The sequence below is a fragment of the Salvelinus fontinalis genome, chromosome 3, assembly GCF_029448725.1.
Source record: "Salvelinus fontinalis isolate EN_2023a chromosome 3, ASM2944872v1, whole genome shotgun sequence".
Classification (NCBI taxonomy): Eukaryota; Metazoa; Chordata; class Actinopteri; order Salmoniformes; family Salmonidae; genus Salvelinus; species Salvelinus fontinalis.
In genome coordinates, this window is record NC_074667.1 from 35,110,999 (window position 1) to 35,134,405 (window position 23,407).

Sequence of the window (23,407 nt, forward strand, 5' to 3'; positions counted from 1 at the left end):
GTTCGGCCGGGTATGATTCTCAATCAGAGACAGCTGTCAATCGTTGTCCCTGATTGAGAATCATACTGAGGCAGCCGGTGATTCACGTGGTTTTTGTGGGTGGTTGTATCGCGTGTCTGTGGAGGAGGAGGATTACGACGATCGTTACACCCTTGGCATTTTTCCTATTTTGTTGCATTGCAACCTGTAATTGAAAATATTTGTATTTGTATTTCATGTAATGGACATACACAAAATAGTCCAAATTGGTGAAATGAAATGAAAAAAATAACATGTTTTAAGAAATTCAACAAAAAAAAGTGGTGCGTGCATATGTATTCATTCCCTTTGCTATGAAGCCCCTAAAAAAGATCTGGTGCAACCAATTACCTTCAGAAGTCACATAGTTAGTTAAATAAAGTCCACCTGTGTGCAATCTAAGTTTCACATGATCTCAGTATATAGACATCTGTTCTGAAAGGCCCCAGAGTCTGCAACACCACTAAGCAAGGGGCACCACCAAGCAAGTTTAGCTTTTTGGCCATCAAGGAAAACACTGTCTGGCGCAAACCCAACACCTCTCATCACCAAGGGAACACTATCCCCACAGTGAAGCATGGTGGTGACAGCATCATGCTGTGGGGATGTTTTTCATCGGCAGTTACTGGGAAACTGGTCAGAATTGAGGGAATGATGGATGGTGCTAAATACAGGGAAATTCTTGAGGGAAACCTGTTTCAGTCTTCCAGAGATTTGAGACTGGGACGAAGGTTCACCTTCCAGCAGGACAATGACCCAAAGTATACTGCTAAAGCAACACTGGAGTGTTTTAGGGGGAAACATTTAAATGTCTTGGAATGGCCTAGTCAAAGCCCAGACCTCAATCCAATTGAAAATCTGTGGTATGACTTAAAGATTGCTGTACACCAGCAGAGTTGGAGCAGTTTTGCCTTGAAGAATGAGCAAAATCCCAGTGGCTACATGTGCCAAGCTTATAGAGACATACCCCAAGAGACTTGCAGCTGTAATTGCTGCAAAAGTGTCTCTACAATGTATTGACTCTGGGGGGTGAATAGTTATGCATGCTCAAGTTTTCCGTTTTTTTTGTCTTGTATCTTGTTTGTTTCACAAGAAAAAATATTTTGCATCTTCAAAGTGGTAGGCATGTTGTCTAAATCAAGTGATACAAACCCCCCAAAAATCAATTTTAATTCCAGGTTGTAAGGCAACAAAATAGGGAAAAAGCCAAGGATGAATACTTTTGCAAGCCATTGTAAGCACAAGGCCTGCACCCAACCAACATCAAGGTGGAAGCAATTGTCAACGCACCAGCACCCACAAATGTCTCAGAGCTGAGGTCATTTTTGGGTCACCTGGACTATTACAAAAGGTTTGTGGCAAACTGCTGCAGGCCGATACAAAGTGGAATTGGTCTCCACAATGCAACGAACCATTCAAGACTTGCAAACAGTGTCTACTAAAGAGCAACTGGCTTGCCCACTATGACACCAAGATGAAGCTGAGACTCGCGTGTGACGCAGTTCCATACGGAGTAGGAGCCTTCGTTTCACATGTTCAACCATCAGGTGAAAAACACCCCATCGCGTTTGCATCATGGACTGCTCAAATTGAGAAGGAAGCCCTGAGCATAATATTCGGAGTGAAGAAGTTTCAACTGCTGACAGATCACAAGCCTCTGTTGGCCATCCTTGGACCAAAATCAGCCATACCAACCCTGGCTGCACTTTGAATGCTCTGATATTGTTAGCCTACAACTACGAGATCAAGTACAGACAATCCAGTGATCAGGCAAATGCCGATGCACTATCAAGACTACCAAGCAAAAGTGACACCGACAGTGAAGATGATAGAGCAGTATTCGAGATCTCTCTCTCATCGGTGAACTGCCCATATCTGCTTCAGACATAGCAGAGGAAACAAGGAAAGACCCAGTGTTTTCAAAGTCTTGGACTTAACATTGGCCAAGCTTCGTAAACGATGATAACCTTTGTCCGTTCATCAACAAGAAAGACCAGTTGTCTACTGATCAAGGATGTGTTCTGTGTGGATCAAGGGTGGTGGTGCTTCACAAATTCAAGAGGAGAATGCTATCTGACCTGCATGAGGGACATCCAGGGATCAGTCGAATGAAAGCACTCGCCCGCAGTTATCTGTGGTGGCCTGGACTGGATCAGGACATTTAGCAGCATGTAGGCCACTGCTCACCCAGTGAAGCTGTTCACAACAAGCCTGCTACTGCACCTCTTCATCCATGGTCGTGGGCTGCAACACCACGGGAACGCATCCATGTGGATTACACTGAGATTGACAAGCAACATTTCCTTGTTGTCATCGATGTCTATTCCAACTAGATGGAAGTGTTCCCTTGCGGAGAGAGCCATGCAAACCTTAAAGAAGGACTAGACTCGAGGTTCAGTCTGTTCCCACCAACCAAAGGCTTCCCCGCTTCCTGTTTACTTACCGTAACACACCACACACAATAACAGAACGTACACTTGCTGTTTCTGAAACGCCAACCACGTACCCGCCTGACATTGTTGAAACCAGACTTGTCAAACAATGTGGCAAAGCACCAGCTACGCAGAAGAAAGCTCATGACAGACACTCAAAGACTGTCAGAGAATTCAAAGAGGGAGAGAGGGTGATGGTATGTGATTTCAGACACCCCAGGTGCCCGTGGAACTCAGGTGTGATTTTGCGACACAGAGGACCTTTGGACTTACCAAGTCCAAGTTGGTCATCGCCATGTCAACGTTCATGTGGATCATCTGTTGCGGTCCAACGCCCCAGCAGAGGCATGCTGAGAGAACAAGAACATTAATGACTCCCAGGACTATTCTCCTGACTGTGGACATGCGGGACAGACAAAACCTGACCTTCCAACCGCACCTGGCCCACCACCGGAAGCCCAGGAGGAGCAGAGATATCCTATTCAAAAACTTGACCTTTGAGTTGAGCTGTTTCGGGAGGTAACGAAGAGTGAAAACAAAGCATAAAAATTGGAATATGTCCTAGATAAAAGGACATTACCTGGGTTAGTTATTAGGACACAAGTTCCATGTTCGTGGGCAGAATAAGCCCCCAGATTTGTGCTGGGCTCTGAAAAGTCTGATTCAACCCAGTAGTTGAGACATTTTTAAGAATGCGTTGTTAAGATATTGCATTAATATTTCACGAAGGTATTTATCCTGTCCTCTGGGAGTTAAAAGCTATTGGGGAGGAGATTGGTGATTTATATCTGTCTATATTAGTAGCTATGCTGTTACTAAGCAGTAATGTATTACGGCAGTGTTACATTACAACACCTAATAGAAAGTGCACATGCACATTATTGGGCCGAGGGCTGTAGAGCACGAGATATTTTTCCTAAACCACATTAAACTTTACTCCCGTCTCCTGCCTGGTGATATTCTCCACTACACATACTACAAAATTGAAATAGGATGGGTGACCGAGAAAAACAAATTGGTACAATTTAAGGCCATGTGGCAAACAATAATGCAGGCACTAAGGATGGGGGTGTGAGAATGCGGGTCTGGGCAGAGGAGATTAGTTGTGGTTTGAGTCCGTCTGTAAATTGTTGTTTTCCTGTTTATTTTTGTATTTGGTGTGGGATTTTTTTTAAATTGTTGAATATTCACGGTGTCTGTGACGCCCACCGTTTGGTGAGACGCAGACCCAGTGGAGAGCGTGGTGAAACAGAGAAGACATTTTCTGTACTACTGAGTTTTGATGCCGTCTTTAGCAGATAAAGTCAAGTTAGGATGTGTTAGCTATCTCGTGAGTGCTTTTTTCCCCAAATCCATTATGGTGTTTTAGGTGTCAGGCTTATGGTCATGTGGCAACAGTGTATAGGAGGGTGATTACTAGATGTGACAGGAGTGCAGGAAGACATGAGACAAAGGAATGTGTTGTATCGGTGAAAAAAGGTATGTGTAAACTACAGGGGTACACGTGGTGCTGGAGATCAGAGGTGTCCGGTGAGAGAAAGGCAGGTCGAGGTTGCCAGGATCAGAGTAGTGCAGAAAGTGTTGTATGCTGAGGCAGCGAAGAGAGTAGTAGAGGAAGATGAGTCCAAGGTAGGCTGAGGCCAGTAGAGAGTGATAGGAATAACATGTGCTTCAGTAAGGTTGTTGTTTTGGCGCTCATGGCCATGGTTGTCAATTGTACCGTAGGAATGGAACTTAAATCACAGAGGATAGATGTGGTGGCAGCTGCAGAGAAGTGCTTGGGTGTATGAGGTTTTACTGCAGAAGAGTTACAAGATGTTTTGAACGCTGGCCTGGAGTAGGATCAGATGGGGCCAAAGTAGTGGAATAGTGGAGAGGTTTTAATGGGTGCAGGTTTAGATGGTAGGGCAATTTTTTCACAAAGCGTAATGAATTCATACTACAGTATAGTAGGCTGATACACAGCCAATACAGTAGGTGGCGGCATGCACCTAAGAAGAAGAAGAAGAAGGTGGGTATTAGAGAAAGGCCATCAGTGCGTGTTCTGCAAGCAATACTGCGGATGAAGGTAAGAGCGTGGTAAACGGATAAATGTGGTTATGGACAGCGAGGAAGAAAAGAGAAGAGCCCAGTGCAAAGGGAAGATATGTGTCGAGAAAGAATGGCGTCAAGTACAAACCGTACTCTGTTGTATCTGATAGCTCAGAAATTGAACCTGACGAGAGTGAGGATGAAGACCTCTTAGTCTGAGCCTCGCCCTGATAGTCATGCAAAGGATGAATCTGGCCCAGTGGGAGTGAGATTTTTGGAGAAAGTAGATCCCTGCCTTTTGGCTGACCCATACGTAGTATCAGGCTGGGTAGAAAATAAGTTGGAGACTGTTAAGTCAGTGAAGGTAGCTCGAAGTGGTCTTGTAATGATTTTCTGTGTTTCTTAAGCCCAGAGGGAGCAGCCGCTTTGTGTCACATGCCTTGGGACAAGACCTGTGACTTGCTTTGCACTCCGGAGCAGTGGGTCCTTGAATGGAGTGATTACTGGGGTGAAACTGAAATTGAAGATTCCCTGTCTGTGACGCCCACCATTTTGTCTGTCCTTTTTGAGTTTTGAAGCAGAGTCTTTACCTGACAAAGTCATGTTAGGATATGTCCATTTTCCCGTGAGAGCTCTTGTGTCAAACCCACTAAGGTGTTTTAAATGCCAAGCTCATGATCATGTTGCAGTAGTGTGTAGGAGGGAGATTCCGAGATGTAAGAAGTGTGCAGGAGGGCATGGCAAAAAGGAATGTGTAGTATCGGTGGAAAAATCTGTGTCTAAATTGTAGGGGTGCCCATGTTGCTGGGGATCAGAAGTGCCTGGTGCAGAGAGAAACGTTGAGGTTGCCAAAGGTCATAGTAGAACAGAAGGTGTCATATTCTCAGGCAGTGAAAAGAGTAGAGGATGACGAGTCAAGGGTAATTAGTAGGCCTAGGCCAAGACCCATGGTGCGGCGCACAATTGGCACAATTGGCATCCGGGTTAGGGGAGGGTTTGGCTGGCAGGGATGTCCTTTTCCCATTGTGCTCCAGTGACTCCTGTGGCGGGCTGGGGCATGCACGCTGACACGGTCGCCAGGTGTACGGTGTTATTGAAGTGTTGTGGTTGCAGGTTCACTTGGCACATCTACTTGGCTACTCTAGCCTCCAGTAGTTGATCTAGTGTTGGAGAGACTACAGAAAGATAGGGAGGGTGTTGATCCATCTGATTTGTTTAAGAGACGTCTAGATGAGACCTCCCAAGTGGCGCAGTGGTCTAAGACACTGCATTGCAGTGCTAGCTATGCCACTAGAGATCCTGTTTCGAGTCCAGGCTCTGTCGCAGCTAGCTGTGACCGGGAGACCCATGGGACGGTGTACAATTGGCCCAGCATCGTCCAGGTTAGGGGAGGGTTTGGCTGGCAGGGATGTCCTTGTCCCATTGTACTCTAGTGACTCCTGTGGCAGGCTGGGGGCATGCATGCTGACACGGTCACCAGGTGTATGGTATTTCCTCCGGCACATTGGTGTGGCTGGCTTCCGGGTTAAGCGAGTACTGTGTCAAGAAGCAGTACGGCTTGGTTGCATGGCTCTCGACCTTTGCCTCTCCTGAGTCCATATGGCAGTTTCAACGATGAGACTAGACTGTAACTACCAATTGGGGAGAAAAAGGAGTACGAGCTCCAAGTGTATCGGGATTTTGTGGCCACTTACACAGATGGTTCAAGTAATCCAAGTGCTTAGTAGTAGCCACAGGAGTCACTAGACACTTGGAGCTCGTATGTTGATGTTGTACGTGGAACGAGGAAGAGCTTGGTTTTGTTTGTTTGGAAAGTTTGTTGTTTAAAAGTATTGGAAAGTTGGAAAGTTGGAAAGTTATTGGTAGCTACCCAGCTTCTTATGTTGGATCTCGCAACAAAGTTGGCACCAGTTGCTGGGACTGCTTGTATCTTTCCAGTGATCCTGCCGACCAAGGACGGGTCTCAGGAGCTATTTGGTATCGCAGCTAGCCTAGTTGCTAGTTAGCTGGACATCAAGCTAGCTAGGTGTTCTTGAACACAGCTCACGACGTGGTTAGTCATTGTGGCTGGGACCGCGGATTGTCCTGGGTTTGTGGCTGTCTAGATCCCTGCTGTTTGTTGTTTTCAATTTTCCCCGTGACATGCCCTGTCTGGAACTGCGAGGAGTAACAGCCTAACATACGTTGCTAGCTATCATGACAAAGACCAAAGCCGGCTGGAGTACCGTTGAAGACAGTGCCAGTGGTGTCTCTCTATCACACGTAAAGGATCTTTTAAACGAACAAAAAGAGACCTATAAGCAGTTGTTACAACAACAAGAAGATAGTTTCAAGTGTTTTGTCCAAATACTCGTGGATTCTACTAATAAAATAATGGACGACCTGACCAGAGAGTTCCAGGACCTGAAGAACAGTTTGCACTTCTCCCAGGGTCAGCTTGACAAGTTGAAACAGGAGAACAGCAGATGACAGCAATCTGTAAGTCATTGAGAGAGGACATCAGTTCTTTCTGTGAATCCATGATAACAATGACAGATAAATCAGACTCTCAAGGGACAATCAAAGCAAAACAACATGGTTGTAGATGGAATTGCAGAATCTCCACATGAGACCTGGATGGAGTCTGAGGACAAAGTGAGGGAAATGATCTCTGAAAAATTGAAGATGGACCACAGGAAGATTGAGGTGGAGCACGCCCGCAGGACTAGAAAACTCACCATCGGCACAGGTGATAGTCCCAGGCCGATAGTGGTCAAGTTACTGAGGTTCAAGGACAAGGTAGCTGTTCTGGAAAGAGCCAAGAACTTGAGAGGAACGTATATCTTCCTCAACGAGGACTATCCTGAAGCTGTGGGCCAGAAGAGGAAAGAACTGATCCCAGCCATGAAAGCTGCCAGAACGCGTGGGGACATTGCGTACATCCTCTACGATAGGCTCATTGTCCACCCTCCCTCCCAGAAGACTGGAAGGGATGAGAGAGCCAAGCCTATGGGTTCGTAGCCTCAACCCCGCAGCCACACACACCAATTGATTAATGGACTGCTGAATTAAAAATTTCTTTTTATCTTGCTTTGTCTGCTCTTTTCAATTTTATGTCTATCCCTGATAAGCTACCCAGGAAAGGGCTGAAAATAGCCCATAATACTATATGTAGCCTTAGAAATAAGGTTCATGAAATCAATAACTTGCTAACATCAGATAACATTCATATATTAGCCATTTCTGAGACTCACTTAGATAATTAATTTGATGATACATCACTAGCAATACAAGGATATAACATTTATAGAAGAGACATAAATGCTTATGGGGGAGGAGTTGCTGTATATATTCAGAGCCATATCCCTGTAATGCTTAGAGAAGATCTTATGTCAAGTGTAATTGAAGTGTTGTGGTTGCATGTTCACTTGGCACATCTAAAGCCTTTTCTTTTGGGGTGTTGCTATAGGCCACCAAGTGCTAACAGTCAGTATCTAAATAATATGTGTGAAACGCTTGATAGTGTATGTGATGTAAACAGAGAGGTCTACTTTCTTGGACAAAGAATATTGACTGGTTTTCATCAAGCTGTCCGCTCAAGAGGAAGCTTCTAACTGTAACCAGTGCCTGTAATCTGGTTCAGGTTATTCATCAACCTACCAGGGTGTTTACAAACACTACAGGAACAAGATCATCCACATGTATCGATCACATTTCTACTAATGCTGAAGAACTTTGTTCTAAAGCTATATCCGTACCCATTGGATGCAGTGATCACAATATAGGGGCGATATCCAGGAAAGCCAAAGTTCCAACAGCCGGGCCTAAAAGAGTGTATAAGAGATCATACAAAAGATTTTGTTGTGACTCTTATGTGGATAATGTTAAAAATATTTGTTGGTCTGATGTGATTAATGAGGAGCATCCAGATGCTGCACTTGATGAATTTATGAAATTGCTTCTTCCAATTATTGATAAACATACACCTGTTAAGAAACTGACTGTTAGAACTGTTAATGCTCCATGGATTGATGAGGAATTGAAAAACTGTATGGTTGAAAGAGATGGGGCAAAATGAGTGACTAATAAGTCAGGCTGCACATCTGACTGGCTTACCTACTGCAAATTGAGAAATTATGTGACTAAACTCAACAAAAAGAAGAAGAAACTTTATTATGAAGCCAAGATCAATGGTATAAAGAATGATGGAAAAAAACTTTGGAGTACTTTAAATTAAATTATGGGCAGAAAGACAAATTCAACTCCATCTTTCATCGAATCAGATGGCTTATTCATCACAAAACCATTTGATGTTGCCAAGTATTTTAATGATTATTTAATTGGCAAAGTGGGCCAACTTAGGCAGGAAATGCCCATGACAAACAGTGAGCAATTATATTTAATGTATAAAAAAAACTAATAATGAAAGAAAAGCAGTGCAAGTTTGAATTTTGTAAAGTTAGTGTGGGAGAGGTGGAAAATATATTGTTAACGATCAATAATGACAAACCTCCTGGCATTGACAACTTAGATGGAAAGCTACTGAGGATGGTAGCTGACTCTATAGCCACTCCTATCTGTCATATTTTCAATCTGAGCCTAGAGGAAAGTATTTGTCCTCAGGCCTGGAGGGAAGCCAAAGTAATTCCGCTACCAAGAGTGGTAAATCGGCCTTTACTGTTTCTAACAGCAGACCTATAAGCTTGCTGCAAGCTCTTAGCAAACTGTTGGAAAAAATTGTGTTTGACCAAATACAATGCTATTTCTCTGTAAACAAATTAACAGACTTTCAGCATGCAGACTTTCAGCAAGGGCACTCAACATGTACCGCACTGACACAAATGACTGATGATTGGTTGAAAGAAATTGATAATAAGAAGATTGTGGGAGCTGTACTGTTATATTTCAGTGCAGCCTTTGATATTATTGACCATAACCTGTTGTTGAAAAAACTTAAGTGCTATGGCTTTTCAACCTCTGCCATATCGTGGATTCAGTGCTATCTATCTAATAGAACTCAAAGGGTTTTCTATAATGGAAGCGTCTCTAATGTCAAACATGGAAAGTGTGGTGTACCGCAGGGCAGCTCTCTAGGCCCTCTACTCTTTTCTATTTTTACCAATGACCTGCCACTGGCATTAAACAAAGCATGTGTGTCCATGTATGCTGATGATTCAACCATATACGCATCAGCAATCACAGCTAATGAAGTCACTGAAACCCTTAACAAAGAGGTGCAGTCTGTTTTGGAATGGGTAGCCAGTAATAAACTGGTCCTGAACATCTCTAAAACTAAGAGCATTGTATTTGGTACAAATCATTCCTTAACTGCTAGACCTCAGTTGAATCTGGTAATGAATGGTGTGACTGTTGAACAAGTTGAGGAGAGTAAATTACTTGGCGTTACCTTAGATTGTAAACTGTCATGGTCAAAACATATACGGGGGGAACAAGTATTTGATACACTGCCGAATTTGCAGGTTTTCCTACTTACAAAGCATGTAGAGGTCTGTAATTTTTTTTATCATAGGTACACTTCAACTGTGAGAGACGGAATCTAAAACAAAAATCCAGAAAATCACATTGTATGACTTTTAAGTAATTAATTTGCATTTTATTGCATGACATAAGTATTTGATACATCAGAAAAGCAGAACTTAATATTTGGTACAGAAACCTTTGTTTGCAATTCATACGTTTCCTGTAGTTCTTGATCAGGTTTGCACACACTGCAGCAGGGATTTTGGCCCACTCCTCCATACAGACCTTCTCCAGATCCTTCAGGTTTCAGGGCTGTCGCTGGGCAATACGAACTTTCAGCTCCCTCCAAAGATTTTCTATTGGGTTCAGGTCTGGAGACTGGCTAGGCCACTTCAGGACCTTGATATGCTTCTTACAGAGCCACTCCTTAGTTGCCCTGGCTGTGTGTTTCGGGTCGTTGTCATGCTGGAAGACGCAGCCACGACCCATCTTCAATGCTCTTACTGAGGGAAGGAGGTTGTTGGCCAAGATCTCGCGATACATGGCCCCATCCATCCTCCTCTCAATACGGTGCAGTCGTTCTGTCCCCTTTGCAGAAAAGCATCCCCAAAGAATGATGTTTCCACCTCCATGCTTCACGGTTGGGATAGTGTTCTTGGGGTTGTACTCATCCTTCTTTTTCCTCCAAACACGGCGAGTGGAGTTTAGACCAAAAGCACTATTTTTGTCTCATCAGACCACATGACCTTCTCCTATTCCTCCTCTGGATCATCCAGATGGTCATTGGCAAACTTCAGATGGGCCTGGACATGCGCTGGCTTGAGCAGGGGGACCATGCGTGTGCTGCAGGATTTTAATCCATGACGGCGTAGTGTGTTACTAATGGTTTTCTTTGAGACTGTGGTCCCAGCTCTCTTCAGGTCATTGACCAGGTCCTGCCACGTAGTTCTGGGCTGATCCCTCACCTTCCTCATGATCATTGATGCCCCACGAGGTGAGATCTTGCATGGAGCCCCAGACCGATGGTGATTGACCGTCATCTTCAACTTCTTCCATTTTCTAATAATTGCGCCAACAGTTGTTGCCTTCTCACCAAGCTGCTTGCCTATTGTCCTGTAGCCCATCCCAGCCTTGTGTAGGTCTACAATTTTATCCCGATGTCCTTACACAGCTCTCTGGTCTTGGCCATTGTGGAGAGGTTGGAGTCTGTTTGATTGAGTGTGTGGACAGGTGTCTTTTATACAGGTAACAAGTTCAAACAGGTGCAGTTAATACAGGTAATGAGTGGAGAAGAGGAGGGCTTCTTAAAGAAAAACTAACAGGTCTGTGAGAGCCGGAATTCTTACTGGTTGGTAGGTGATCAAATACTTACGTCATGCAATAAAATGGAAATGAATTACTTAAAAATCATACAATGTGATTTTCTGGATTTGTGTTTTAGATTCCGACTCTCACAGTTGAAGTGTACCTATGATACAAATTACAGACCTCTACATGCTTTGTAAGTAGGAAAACCTGCAAAATCGGCAGTGTATCAAATACTTGTTCTCCCCACTGTAGATTTAATGGTTGCAAAAATGCGGAGAGGTCTAGCCGTAATAAAGAGATGCTCTGCTTTTTTGACACCACACTCCAAAAAGCAAGTTCTGCAGGCTCTAGTTTTGTCTAATCTTGATTATTGTCCAGTCGTGTTGTCCAGTGCTACAAGGAAAGTCCTAGTTAAGGTGCAGTTGGCCCAGAACAGAGCGGCACGTTTTGCTCTTAATTGTAATCAGGGGGCTAATATTAATACTATGCATGCCAGTCTCTCTTGGCTAGGAGTTGAGGAGAGACTGACTGCATCACTTCTTCTTTTTATAAGAAACAATAATGTGTTGAAAATCCCAAATTGTTTGCATAGTCAACTTACACACAGCTCTGACACACAAACTTATCCCACCAGAAATGCCACCAGGGGTCTTTTCATAGTCCCCAAATCCAGAACAAATTCAAGAAAACGTACAGTATTATATAGAGCCCTTATTGCATGGAACTTCCTTCCATCTCATATTGCTCAAATAAACAGCAAACCTGGTTTCAAGAAACAGATAAAGCAACACCTCTCCCCTATTTGACCTAGATAGTTTGTGTGTATGCCTTGATATGTAGGCTACATGTGCCTTTTTAAAAATGTATGTAGTTCTGTCCTTGAGCTGTTCTTGTCTAATGATGTTCTGTATTATGTCATTCTGTATTATGTCTCATGTTTGTGTGGACCCCAGGAAGAGTAGCTGCTGCTTTTGCAACAGCTAATGGGGATCCTATTAAAATACCAAATGAGCAAGGCAGAGGCAACAAGCCTGATATGGAGATGGTGCAGAGATGGCAGGAGCAGTGGAATAGAGATACGAAGGCATTTATTTCAAGTACAGAGGAGGTTCGGGGAGTGTAGAACGGCAGGAAGGGACAGAAGAGAGGAGACAATTTTATATTGAGAAGAATGTTATTAGATATAGTCTCAAATATTTGATCTTTTTTAAGAGCAACGGGCTGGCAGATATAATTTAGTTTCTCACTGTCTCTGGCCCGCACTCCAGTGCAGTAGGTGGCAGTAATGTACCATAACGTTGGATACCAACTAATGATAAACCCCACCGAAGAAGAAGTTGTGTCCCTGGCTCAGTGGTGTCACCTCACTTGCTTGTGTCGACATCTAACGTTAGCTATGTGTTATTTAATGTAATGACATTTACATGACCATACATTTTACACGCTATATCCAGGTAAGACGGCGCATTTCTATTTATTCCAGTGGTTGTTTTACTTGTGAACTATGCAGCTATTTAACCGGCTAATTGCTTTCCAGATAGGTAAAAGTTAGCTGGCTAGCTAGTTAACGTTAGCTGTTAATAAAAATACGAAAGTCACGGTAACATCTTTGCTTCACTGCTTTATGGGAACGTTACTCATTTGATGTCAACTTTTTGGTCATTTTAAGTAGCTGCCAACCATAGAAATGTCTAGACTTTCTGGCCTCCCTTCCTAATCCAGTTGACCACGCTTACTAGTTAGTTGTTTTTGACTGGGTCTCAATGTCAAAGTGAGCCCATGTGGTCAAACAGTTTACAGGAAATAAATATAGTCTAGTGTTAGTCCAAGTAGTACTCTTAAGGAGCCTAATGTTACCGTTACTCCTTAAAGTAGAAATCAGAGCCTTTTAACTACTTTGCAGATATGAAACACACAATCATAATATCAGTAAAAAAAAATCAAATTCACAGTTTATGCTTCAAAACTAACTTCATAAGAGGTTTTAAAAATAGGTTTTATTTAACACTATTCCATGACATACATAGTGCGTGCGTTCGTGCTCTGATTTCAGAGCACTCTTGTCTGAGTGTCCATATTATACACATTTGCAAGCATAGCAACAAAGGCTTGATAAATATATTTCTCCTTTTGTTTAATATGTTAAAATGCTATATACAGCGTCCTATGTACATAAGTGGACATTTATAAAGGGACATATTTTTCGAATAAAACAATGGCCAGTTTGGATTGCAGTTTGCAGATTGCAGTTTGGATTATTTATTTTTTTGAGTAAACAAATAGGCTATGTCTTGCCTGCAAATTCTTTATGTAGTTAGGTATTTATTTTGCAAACTAAAAACACAGAGCCTAATGTTAGCTAGCTGCTGGGAGGATGTCATGTCATTGGAGGAGTGGGTGAGTGACAGACTTTTTCCACTCATATCGTTTTTCAGTGGCTACGACTAGAGATGAAGGTGTCATTTGGTTAGCTATCAAGAAATATAAATCGCTTTGCTAGCTAGCTATGCTGAACTTGAACAACTGTTATCCATAGTTAAAGTATCTCTTTGTTGTCAATCAGATGTATTTGGCAATGATCAAATTGGCGGGCAGGCAAGTTCCCGTTCAGCTGTCAAAATGTGGGTTTGGATAAGCATGCATTGGAAGGCAAGTTGCAGAAGGACGAGCAGGCTACAATTCCCCAATGTTTCAGTGCAATTCGTGATGGCCAACTAGCTTAAAGTTTGAGAGGGTTCGATTTTAGCTTATCTCGCTCTGGCTAGCTTTAGTTGTTGATATGCATAAGCAACTGAGGGAGAGAGAGCCTACCTTTTTTTATGGTTGTTTGAGCAATAGGACTCACAAGTGTAAGATGACTCCCGTGGTATTTACATACAGTGCATTCGGAAAGTTAAGACCTCTTGACTTTTTACACATTTTGTTTTACGTGACAGACTTATTCTAAAATGATTGGACATGATTTGGAAAGGCACATACCTGTCTATATAAGGTCCCACAGTTGACAGTGCATGTCAGAGCATAAACCAAGCCATGAGATTGAAGGAATTGTCTGTAGAGCTCCGAGACAGGATTGTGTCGAGGCTCAGATCTGGGGAAGGGTACTGAAAAATGTCTGCAACATTGAAGGTCCCCAAAAACACAGTGGCCTCTATCATTCTTAAATGGAAGAAGTTTGGCACCACCAAGACTCTTCCTAGAGCTGGATGCCCAGCCAAACTGAGCAATCGGGTGAGAAGGGCCTTGGTCAGGGAGGTGACCAATAACCCGATGGTCACTCTGACAGAGCTCCAGAGTTCCTCTATGGAGATGGGAGAACCTTCCAGAAGGACTCCACTCTCTTCAGCACTCCACCAATTAGGCCTTTATGGTAGAGTGGCCAGACGGAAGCCACTCCTCAGTAAAAGGCACATAACAGCGTGCTTGGAGTTTGCCAAAAGGACCTAAAGGACTCTCAGAACATGAGAAACCAGATTCTCTGGTCTGATAAAACCAAGATTGAACACTTTGGCTTGAATGCAAAGCTTCATGTCTGGAGGAAACCTGGCACCATCCTTATGTTGAAGCATGGTGGCAGGATGTTTTTCAGTGGCAGGGACTGGGAGACTAGTCAGGATCGAGGGAAAGATGACAGGAGCAAAGTACAGAGAGACCCTTGACGAAAACCTGCTCCAGAGCACTCAGGACCTCTGACTGGGGGTGAAGGTTCACCTTCTCTGAATGCTCTTGACTGGCCCAGCCAGAGCCCGGACTTGAACCCGATCGAACATCTCTGGAGAGACCTGAAAATAGCTGTGCAGCGACGTTCCCCATCCAACCTGACAGAGCTTGAGAGGATCTGTAGAGAAGAATGGGAGAAACTTCCCAAATACAGGTGTGCCAAGCTTGTAGCGTCATACGCAAGAAGACTCAAGGCTGTAATCGCTGCCAAAGGTGTTTCAACCTGTGCTTTGTGAGATTAGTCTAACACTGTTATCAAACTCTCCTCCCTTCGTGGTCGAATTGATGCAAAGAAACCACAGCTGAACAGTTTGTTTGTGTGTTTAACTCTGCCTGTAATCACGCTGGATGATTCAGAATCCATTGAAGAGCTTGAACGATTCATTGACGAGAGATACTTACGAACTCAAAGAAACATGTCGCTGGTTTTGAAGGATTCAAGCATTGTTAAGGACAACCAACCCAATCAACAAAACAAACCAAAACCAGGTTGGCCAATGGGTATCAACGATGGAACCAAACCATCCCCTAGTAAGAGTGTGGCGAGTGGGGAGAGGTTTACTGATATGGATGTGGACTTGTTAAAATCCATCAATGAAAGGCTTGTCAAACTTGATATCTTGGATATATTACGAGAGGACATCAATGCATTATGTGCCAGTCTAGTATTCAGCCAACGTCAGATTGATGATCTCAGGAAAGATAACACGGCGCTGAAAGGTACTGTAGACTCTATTCATAGCGAGGTGGTGCAAAGGGAGAACAAAAAACTTAAAGAAACCTTGCTTGATGTACAATGTCGATCAATGCGGAACAATCTAATATTTTCAGGGATAACGGAGAATGACAACAGCAGAGGCTGTGAGGACACAGTCCGAGACTTTATGTCAACTAAAGTAAAACTGCCCACTGATGTTGTGCGTAATGTCACTTTCTCCAGAGTCCATAGAATAGGTAAGGCCTCTGGAAATAGGCCATGGGCTATTATTGCATGTTTTGACAAATTTAAGCAAAAGGAAATGACGAAGAACATGGGCAGAGAACTCAGAAACACTGATTTTGGAATGAATGATCACTTCCCCACCGAGATCAATGAAAGGAGAAAAAAACGATATCCCATCATGAAAGAAAAGTGTTGCCTGAATCAACGAGTCTCCATGGTGATGGATAAACTTTATATCAACGGGCAATTGTATCGGGACTCTGGAGTAACTCCCTGGCTATTTTAATTTAATGTTCAAATTTGAGTTTGTGTGTTGTAGTGTATCATGACAACTTCAACTATAACGAATACATGCTCTATTGATCTTCACTTAATAAGGAAAGGGTTGCATATGGCTCAGGTTAATGTATGTAGCCTTCCTAACAAAATACATTGGGTTTTTAACTTGGTCAACATAAATAATATTCATATTTTGGCTTTGACCAAAACACATTTAGATGCATCTGTAAATGATGGGCAAATTAACATTCCTGGATATAGTCTACTGAGAAGAGATAGGAATAGGAATGGTGGGGGTGTAGCATTGTACATTCAGAATCATATACCTTTTAAGAGAAGGGATAGCCTTAATGTATGTCAAGTAGAGGCACTATGGGCTCAGGTAAATCCATATTGGTAGGATGTGTGTATAGACCTCCTAGCTCTAAGGTGTCCTATCTGGATAACTTATGTACTGGGTTTGATCAGGCCACAGATAGCAACAGAGATGTATTTATCTTGGGTGAATTTAATATAAATTGGAAGGATCATAATAATCCGAATAGAACAAAATTGATGAGATATGCCAAGAACTGTGGTTTGATACCAATGGTTAATGATACTACTAGATCATCAATTAAGTTGGGTCATCGTTCAGACACATGCATTGATCTGATTTTCTGTAATATACCATTGCAATGCTTAAAAGCCAGATCAAATCAAGTGTATTTTTTATATAGCCCTTCGTACATCAGCTAATATCTCGAAGTGCTGTACAGAAACCCAGCCTAAAACCCCAAACAGCAAGCAATGCAGGTGTAGAAGCAATGTGGCTAGGAAAAACTCCCTAGAAAGGCCAAAACCTAGGAAGAAACCTAGAGAGGAACCAGGCTATGAGGGGTGGCCAGTCCTCTTCTGGCTGTGCCAGGTGGAGATTATAACAGAACTATGCCAAGATGTTCAAAATGTTCATAAGTGACAAGCATGGTCAAATAATAATCATGAATAATTTTCAGTTGGCTTTTCATAGCCGATCATTAAGAGTTGAAAACAGCAGGTCTGGGACAGGTGGCGGTTCCATAACCGCAGGCAGAACAGTTGAAACTGGAATAGCAGCAAGGCCAGGTGGACTGGGGACAGCAAGGAGTCATCATGCCCGGTAGTCCTGACGTATGGTCCTAGGCCTCAGGTCCTTCGAGAGAGAGAAAGAAGGAGAGAATTAGAGAGAGCCAAGATTTTCAAAATGTTCATAAATGACAAGCATGGTCAAATAATAATCAGGAATAAAAGTCAGTTGGCTTTTCATAGCCGATCATTAAGAGTTGAAAGCAACAGGTCTGGGACAGGTAGGGGTTCCATAACCGCAGGCAGAGCAGTTGAAACTGGAACAGCAGCAAGGCCAGGTGGACTGGGGACAGCAAGGAGTCATCAATGCCAGTGGGATCAATGCCAGTGGGCTGGACAGACCATATTATTGTGACCATAACCATGAACACCAAGGTTCCAAAGAAACCCCCTATGATTGTGGTTAAGAAAAATTTTAAAACATTTAATCATGAGCTATTTCTAAATGATTTGGCTGCTGTACCCTGGGAGCTGATTTATCTAGAGGATGATTTAAATCACGCTACAGAATGTTTTATTGATTTGCTCACTGAGGTAATGGACCATCATGCCCCTATAAGAAAGAGTACATTTGGTGCTCGTCCATTTCCATGGATTGACGATGAACTGGGTGAGGCTTTTTCTCAAAGAAATATGGCAAAAGTCTTAGCAGCCAAGTCAAAATTAGAAATTGATGAACAGAATTATAGAACATTACGTAATTATGTAGTTAAATTGAATCGAAAGAAAAAAAAGTTATTTTACAACAATGCTTTTATTGATTGTAAAAATGATTCTAAAAAGGTATGGAACACAGTTAAGGGCTTACTTGGTACATCTATCTCATCATGCCCATCTAGTGTGGAGGTTGACGGGAGAATAATAACAAAACCAGTTGATATTGCCAATCATTTTGCAGATTTGTTTTACAAAGAAAATGTATTTACTGAGCAACAATGTAAACATACATTCTTCCAAACAAGCTATTGTCCAATGGATTGATAATCATATTATGAGCAACAAGATCTGCTCTTTTAGTCTGCAAACGGTGTCAGTGGAGGAGGTGTTAAACCTATTGAAGTCATTACCTGATGGTAAATCTACAGGTTATGTGGACAATTTTTTGCTTCGCTGTGCGGCTCCCCCAGATTGCAGTTCAACTGAGATACATATTTAATTGGTCACTGGAAAGGGGGATGTTTGCAAATGTATGGAAGCATGCGAAACTGTGTCCTATTCCGAAAGACTGCAAAGAATCCATTACTCCTGCCAATAGTCGACCAATTAGTCTACTCCCTACACTCAGTAAGATATTGGAGGGTATTGTGAGTAGACAAATATGGGAGTACATGGAAAATAATTTTCTGATTACAGCCAATCAGCATACTTATTGCAAAAACCATTCCATTACCACTGCATTGGTTGACATGACTGACCAGTGGCTCAATGCTATGGATAATGGCAAGTTTGTGGGTGTACTATTTTTAGATTTCAGTGCAGCATTTGATTTAGTGGATCATGAAATAATTTTGACAAAATTAATGCATTATGGTTTTAAAAGGAGGTAGCATTGAATTGGTTACAGTCATATCTAACTGACAGGAAACAGTCCACCTATATCAATGGTTAATTTTCTTCCCCTCATGTGTTAAACTGTGGAATACCGCAGGGCAGCTGCCTTGGGCCACTTCTCTATTTAATATATACCAACGACCTTTCCTATGCCTTAGCTGAAACTCAAGCTACTATATTTGCAGATGATACTACAATTTATGCAGCAAGACAATCGGTTCAACAGGTACAGCAAGCTTTACAAGGAGATTTGGAGAATATTAGGGAGTGGGTTTGCCAAAAGAAACTTGTTTTAAACACCAAGAAAACAAAAGTTATGTTGGTCTGTTCTACTAGGAAAAGGCCAAAACAGCATGGGATACAATTAAGTATGGGAGGAGTACAAATTGAAGAAGTGGCAGAAACCAAACTATTGGGAGTGCAGCTAGACAACTGCTTATCATGGTCGTCTCAAATAACTAATCTATGTAAAAAAAAAAATTTAAAACAGCATGCATAATCAGAAGGATAACTAAATATTTACCAGGAAAAATTATTCAGCAAATAACACAAGCATTAATTGAGAGTCAGGTGAACTATTGTTCTGTGGTCTGGGGAAATGCATCATCAAGTTAAGTTAGGAGGCTGCAGAATGCACAGAACAAAGCAGCAAGGATTGTTTTAAAGTGGAGATATGGTTCTTCTGTTGCAGTCATGCGCAATGTTCTTGGTTGGTCATCAATCGATAAGATAATTGAAAGGAACATGCTTATTTTATTTCATAATATACATAATTTAAAACGGCCAAGTTCTATTCACAACGGTATTCAGTTGGTAAGAGACAGACATTCCGTAAATACTAGGAATAGATTGTCCACCATCAATGTGTTATCCAGACAGAGAAGAGAAATAGGCAAAAGAACATTTCGATTTAGAGCAATAAAAAATTGAATAAATTAACTGAGCAAACCAGAAACCTTTCAATATATAAATTTAAACATTATTTTAAAACTATTTAAATATAATACATAGAAATGTTTTGGGACTATAGTAGATGAAGAATCAATATTTTTTTTAGATTGAGTCATTATGTTAGTATATTATGTATGTTTGTAATAGTGTGTTATACAGTGGGGCAAAAAAGTATTTAGTCAGCCACCAATTGTGCAAGTTCTCCCACTTAAAAAGATGAGAGGCCTGTAATTTTCATCATAGGTACACTTCAACTATGACAGACAAAATGAGAAAAGAAATCCAGAAAATCACATTGTAGGATTTTTAATGAATTTATTTGCAAATTATGGTGGAAAATAAGTATTTGGTCACCTACAAACAAGCAAGATTTCTGGCTCTCACAGACCTGTAACTTCTTCTTTAAGAGGCTCCTCTGTCCTCCACTCGTTACCTGTATTAATGGCACCTGTTTGAACTTGTTATCAGTATAAAAGACACCTGTCCACAACCTCAAACAGTCACACTCCAAACTCCACTATGGCCAAGACCAAAGAGCTGTCAAAGGACACCAGAAACAAAATTGTAGACCTGCACCAGGCTGGGAAGACTGAATCTGCAATAGGTAAGCAGCTTGGTTTGAAGAAATCAACTGTGGGAGCAATTATTAGGAAATGGAAGACATACAAGACCACTGATAATCTCCCTCGATCTGGGGCTCCACGCAAGATCTCACCCCGTGGGGTCAAAATGATCACAAGAACGGTGAGCAAAAATCCCAGAACCACACGGGGGGACCTATTGAATGACCTGCAGAGAGCTGGGACCAAAGTAACAAAGCCTACCATCAGTAACACACTACGCCGCCAGGGACTCAAATCCTGCAGTGCCAGACGTGTCCCCCTGCTTAAGCCAGTACATGTCCAGGCCCGTCTGAAGTTTGCTAGAGAGCATTTGGATGATCCAGAAGACGATTGGGAGAATGTCATATGGTCAGATGAAACCAAAATAGAACTTTTTGGTAAAAACTCAACTTGTCGTGTTTGGAGGACAAAGAATGCTGAGTTGCATCCAAAGAACACCATACCTATTATGAAGCATAGGGGTGGAAACATCATGCTTTGGGGCTGTTTTTCTGCAAAGGGACCAGGACGACTGATCCGTGTAAAGGACAGAATGAATGGGGCCATGTATCGTGAGATTTTGAGTGAAAACCTCCTTCCATCAGCAAGGGCATTGAAGATGAAATGTGGCTGGGTCTTACAGCATGACAATGATCCCAAACACACCGCCCGGGCAACGGAGTGGCTTCGTAAGAAGCATTTCAAGGTCCTGGAGTGGCCTAGCCAGTCTCCAGATCTCAACCCCATAGAAAATCTTTGGAGGGAGTTGAAAGTCCGTGTTGCCCAGCAACAGCCCCAAAACATAACTGCTCTAGAGGAGATCTGCATGGAGGAATGGGCCAAAATACCAGCAACAGTGTGTGAAAACCTTGTGAAGACTTACAGAAAACGTTTGACCTCTGTCATTGCCAACAAAGGGTATATAACAAAGTATTGAGAAACTTTTGTTATTGATCAAATACTTATTTTCCACCATAATTTGCAAATAAATTCATAAAAAATCCTACAATGTGATTTTATGGATTTTTTTTTCTCATTTTGTCTGTCATACTTGAAGTGTACCTATGAAGAAAATTACAGGCCTCTCTCATCATTTTAAGTGGGAGAACTTGCACAATTGGTGGCTGGCTGAATACTTTTTTGCCCCACTGTATGTGGAAATGTGTTCGTATTATAAATTGTATTTTAATGTATAAGGACTCTTGGAAGATTAGTCCAAATGGGGACTAAAAGAGAATCAAATCAACCAAGTACTGAGTAAAGGGTCTGAATACTTATGTAAATTTATTTCTGTGTTTTTTTAAATAAATGTGCGTTGATTTCTCAACATGTTTTTTCTTTGTCATTATGGGGTATTGTGTGTAGATTGAGGTGAAAAAACAATAAAATCCATGTTAGAATAAGGCTGCAACATAACAAAATGTGTAAAAGGTCAAGGGGTCTGAATACTTTCCAAATGCACTGTATTTGCAGAAATTCTTTCAGGTGTATTTTGTGGCTTTTGGCGAATGCATTCCAATGATCAAAAGTCGCGCTATTGCTACTGCCTTTGAACGTCCAATTCAAAGGGAATGATGGCAGGCTCGTGTGACAAATGGCTTATTTGCCTATAAGCCTATTGTAGCTTTGATTGGCTATGGCGCATCGGTCTTTGTAGACTCCTGTCCTTGAAAATCCCTTTTTTTTAGGTTTTATTTACTAATTCTATGAATTTATGAAAACATGAAAATGACCATATCTAAGTGCTCGCTTGTCAGAAAATGTAAAAAAAAAAAAAAAAAAAATCATATTCTTCCTTGGGGTGTATATGAACAGATTTGAATAAGATTTCATGGATATATGCCCATGTGGGAATACTAACTCTAACCCTATAACGGTGTGTCTCAATTTAATGTATATATATATATTTTTTTTTAATATCACTCGGTGAAATGAAAGATAAGGGCCTTATGCTTCCAAAAACGTAATGTAAGCGATGCGTGTTAATGTTCAGACAGTTCAGACAGTTACAAAACTCCACCGTACAAAATACTCCTTTGTCCAATGACTTATCTGTACTGTAATGGAACTGAGTCATGATCAAGGGCTAGTCTAGTGTATGCAGTGTAGCTGCAATGTAGGTTGCAGGTTCAATGAATACCTTACATAACTTCACTGTTTGAAATACTGCTAGTTCATAATTGTAATCTTCTCAATGGAGCAGTGTGGATACAGGTACAGTGGCATATCCTATCCTTGCATTGATGTACGTTTTCCGACCCATATCTCGCACCAGCACCAGTGTCTTAATGTAACCATGATTGCGTTCTGACCTCAGTGTAAACTATCATAACGGTATGGTCGATATCTTTTGGCAAGGCCTATAGCCTAGTATAACATTTTAAACAACTTTATAAGATGTTCTAAAGTTGCTAAGCTGTTCTTTCAGCCCTCAGAGGCATTTCTAGGTCAAACTGTTCCTTGTCTCGTGAGGAATGTAGCCTAAAGATTTGTGCTTCAGTCCTAATTTAGGCTGTTGTACTTTAAGAGATTGTGTGTGTGTGCAAGGTCCTTGTTCCGTTAGGGAGGTGACAGATATGGAGGAGCTGTTTTTTACAGATTAGGTCTGGTAGAGCGGGAGAGAGAGCGGGAGAGAGAGCGGGAGAGAGAGCGGGAGAGAGAGCGGGAGAGAGAGCGGGAGAGAGAGCGGGAGAGAGAGCGGGAGAGAGAGCGGGAGAGAGAGAGCGGGAGAGAGAGAGCGAGAGAGAGCGCGAGAGAGAGAGCGCGAGAGAGAGAGCGCGAGAGAGAGCGCGAGAGAGAGCGAGAGAGAGCGAGAGAGAGAGCGAGAGAGAGAGAGAGAGAGAGAGAGAGAGAGAGAGAGAGAGAGAGAGAGAGAGAGAGAGAGAGAGAGAGAGAGAGAGAGAGAGAGAGAGAGAGAGAGAGAGAGAGAGAGAGAGAGAGAGAGAGAGAGAGAGAGAGAGAGAGAGAGAGAGAGAGAGAGAGAGAGAGAGAGAGAGAGAGAGAGAGAG

The 23,407-nt window shown here is 42.2% G+C and overlaps 1 protein-coding gene across 3 annotated transcripts in view; it reads left to right on the forward strand.

Moving 5' to 3' along the window:
* The first annotated feature begins 12,581 nt into the window (after window positions 1-12,581).
* The window catches only part of LOC129845868 (natural resistance-associated macrophage protein 2-like), a 48,181-nt gene continuing 37,355 nt past the window's right edge, over window positions 12,582-23,407 (forward strand). For 2 of the 3 annotated variants that reach the window (XM_055913795.1, XM_055913810.1), the window contains exon 1: window positions 12,582-12,703. In XM_055913795.1, coding sequence (XP_055769770.1) covers window positions 12,674-12,703 — 30 coding nt within the window. In that variant the 5' untranslated portion in view covers window positions 12,582-12,673. The remainder of the gene's footprint in view (window positions 12,704-23,407) is intronic. The other variant, XM_055913803.1, reaches the window with a different exon arrangement.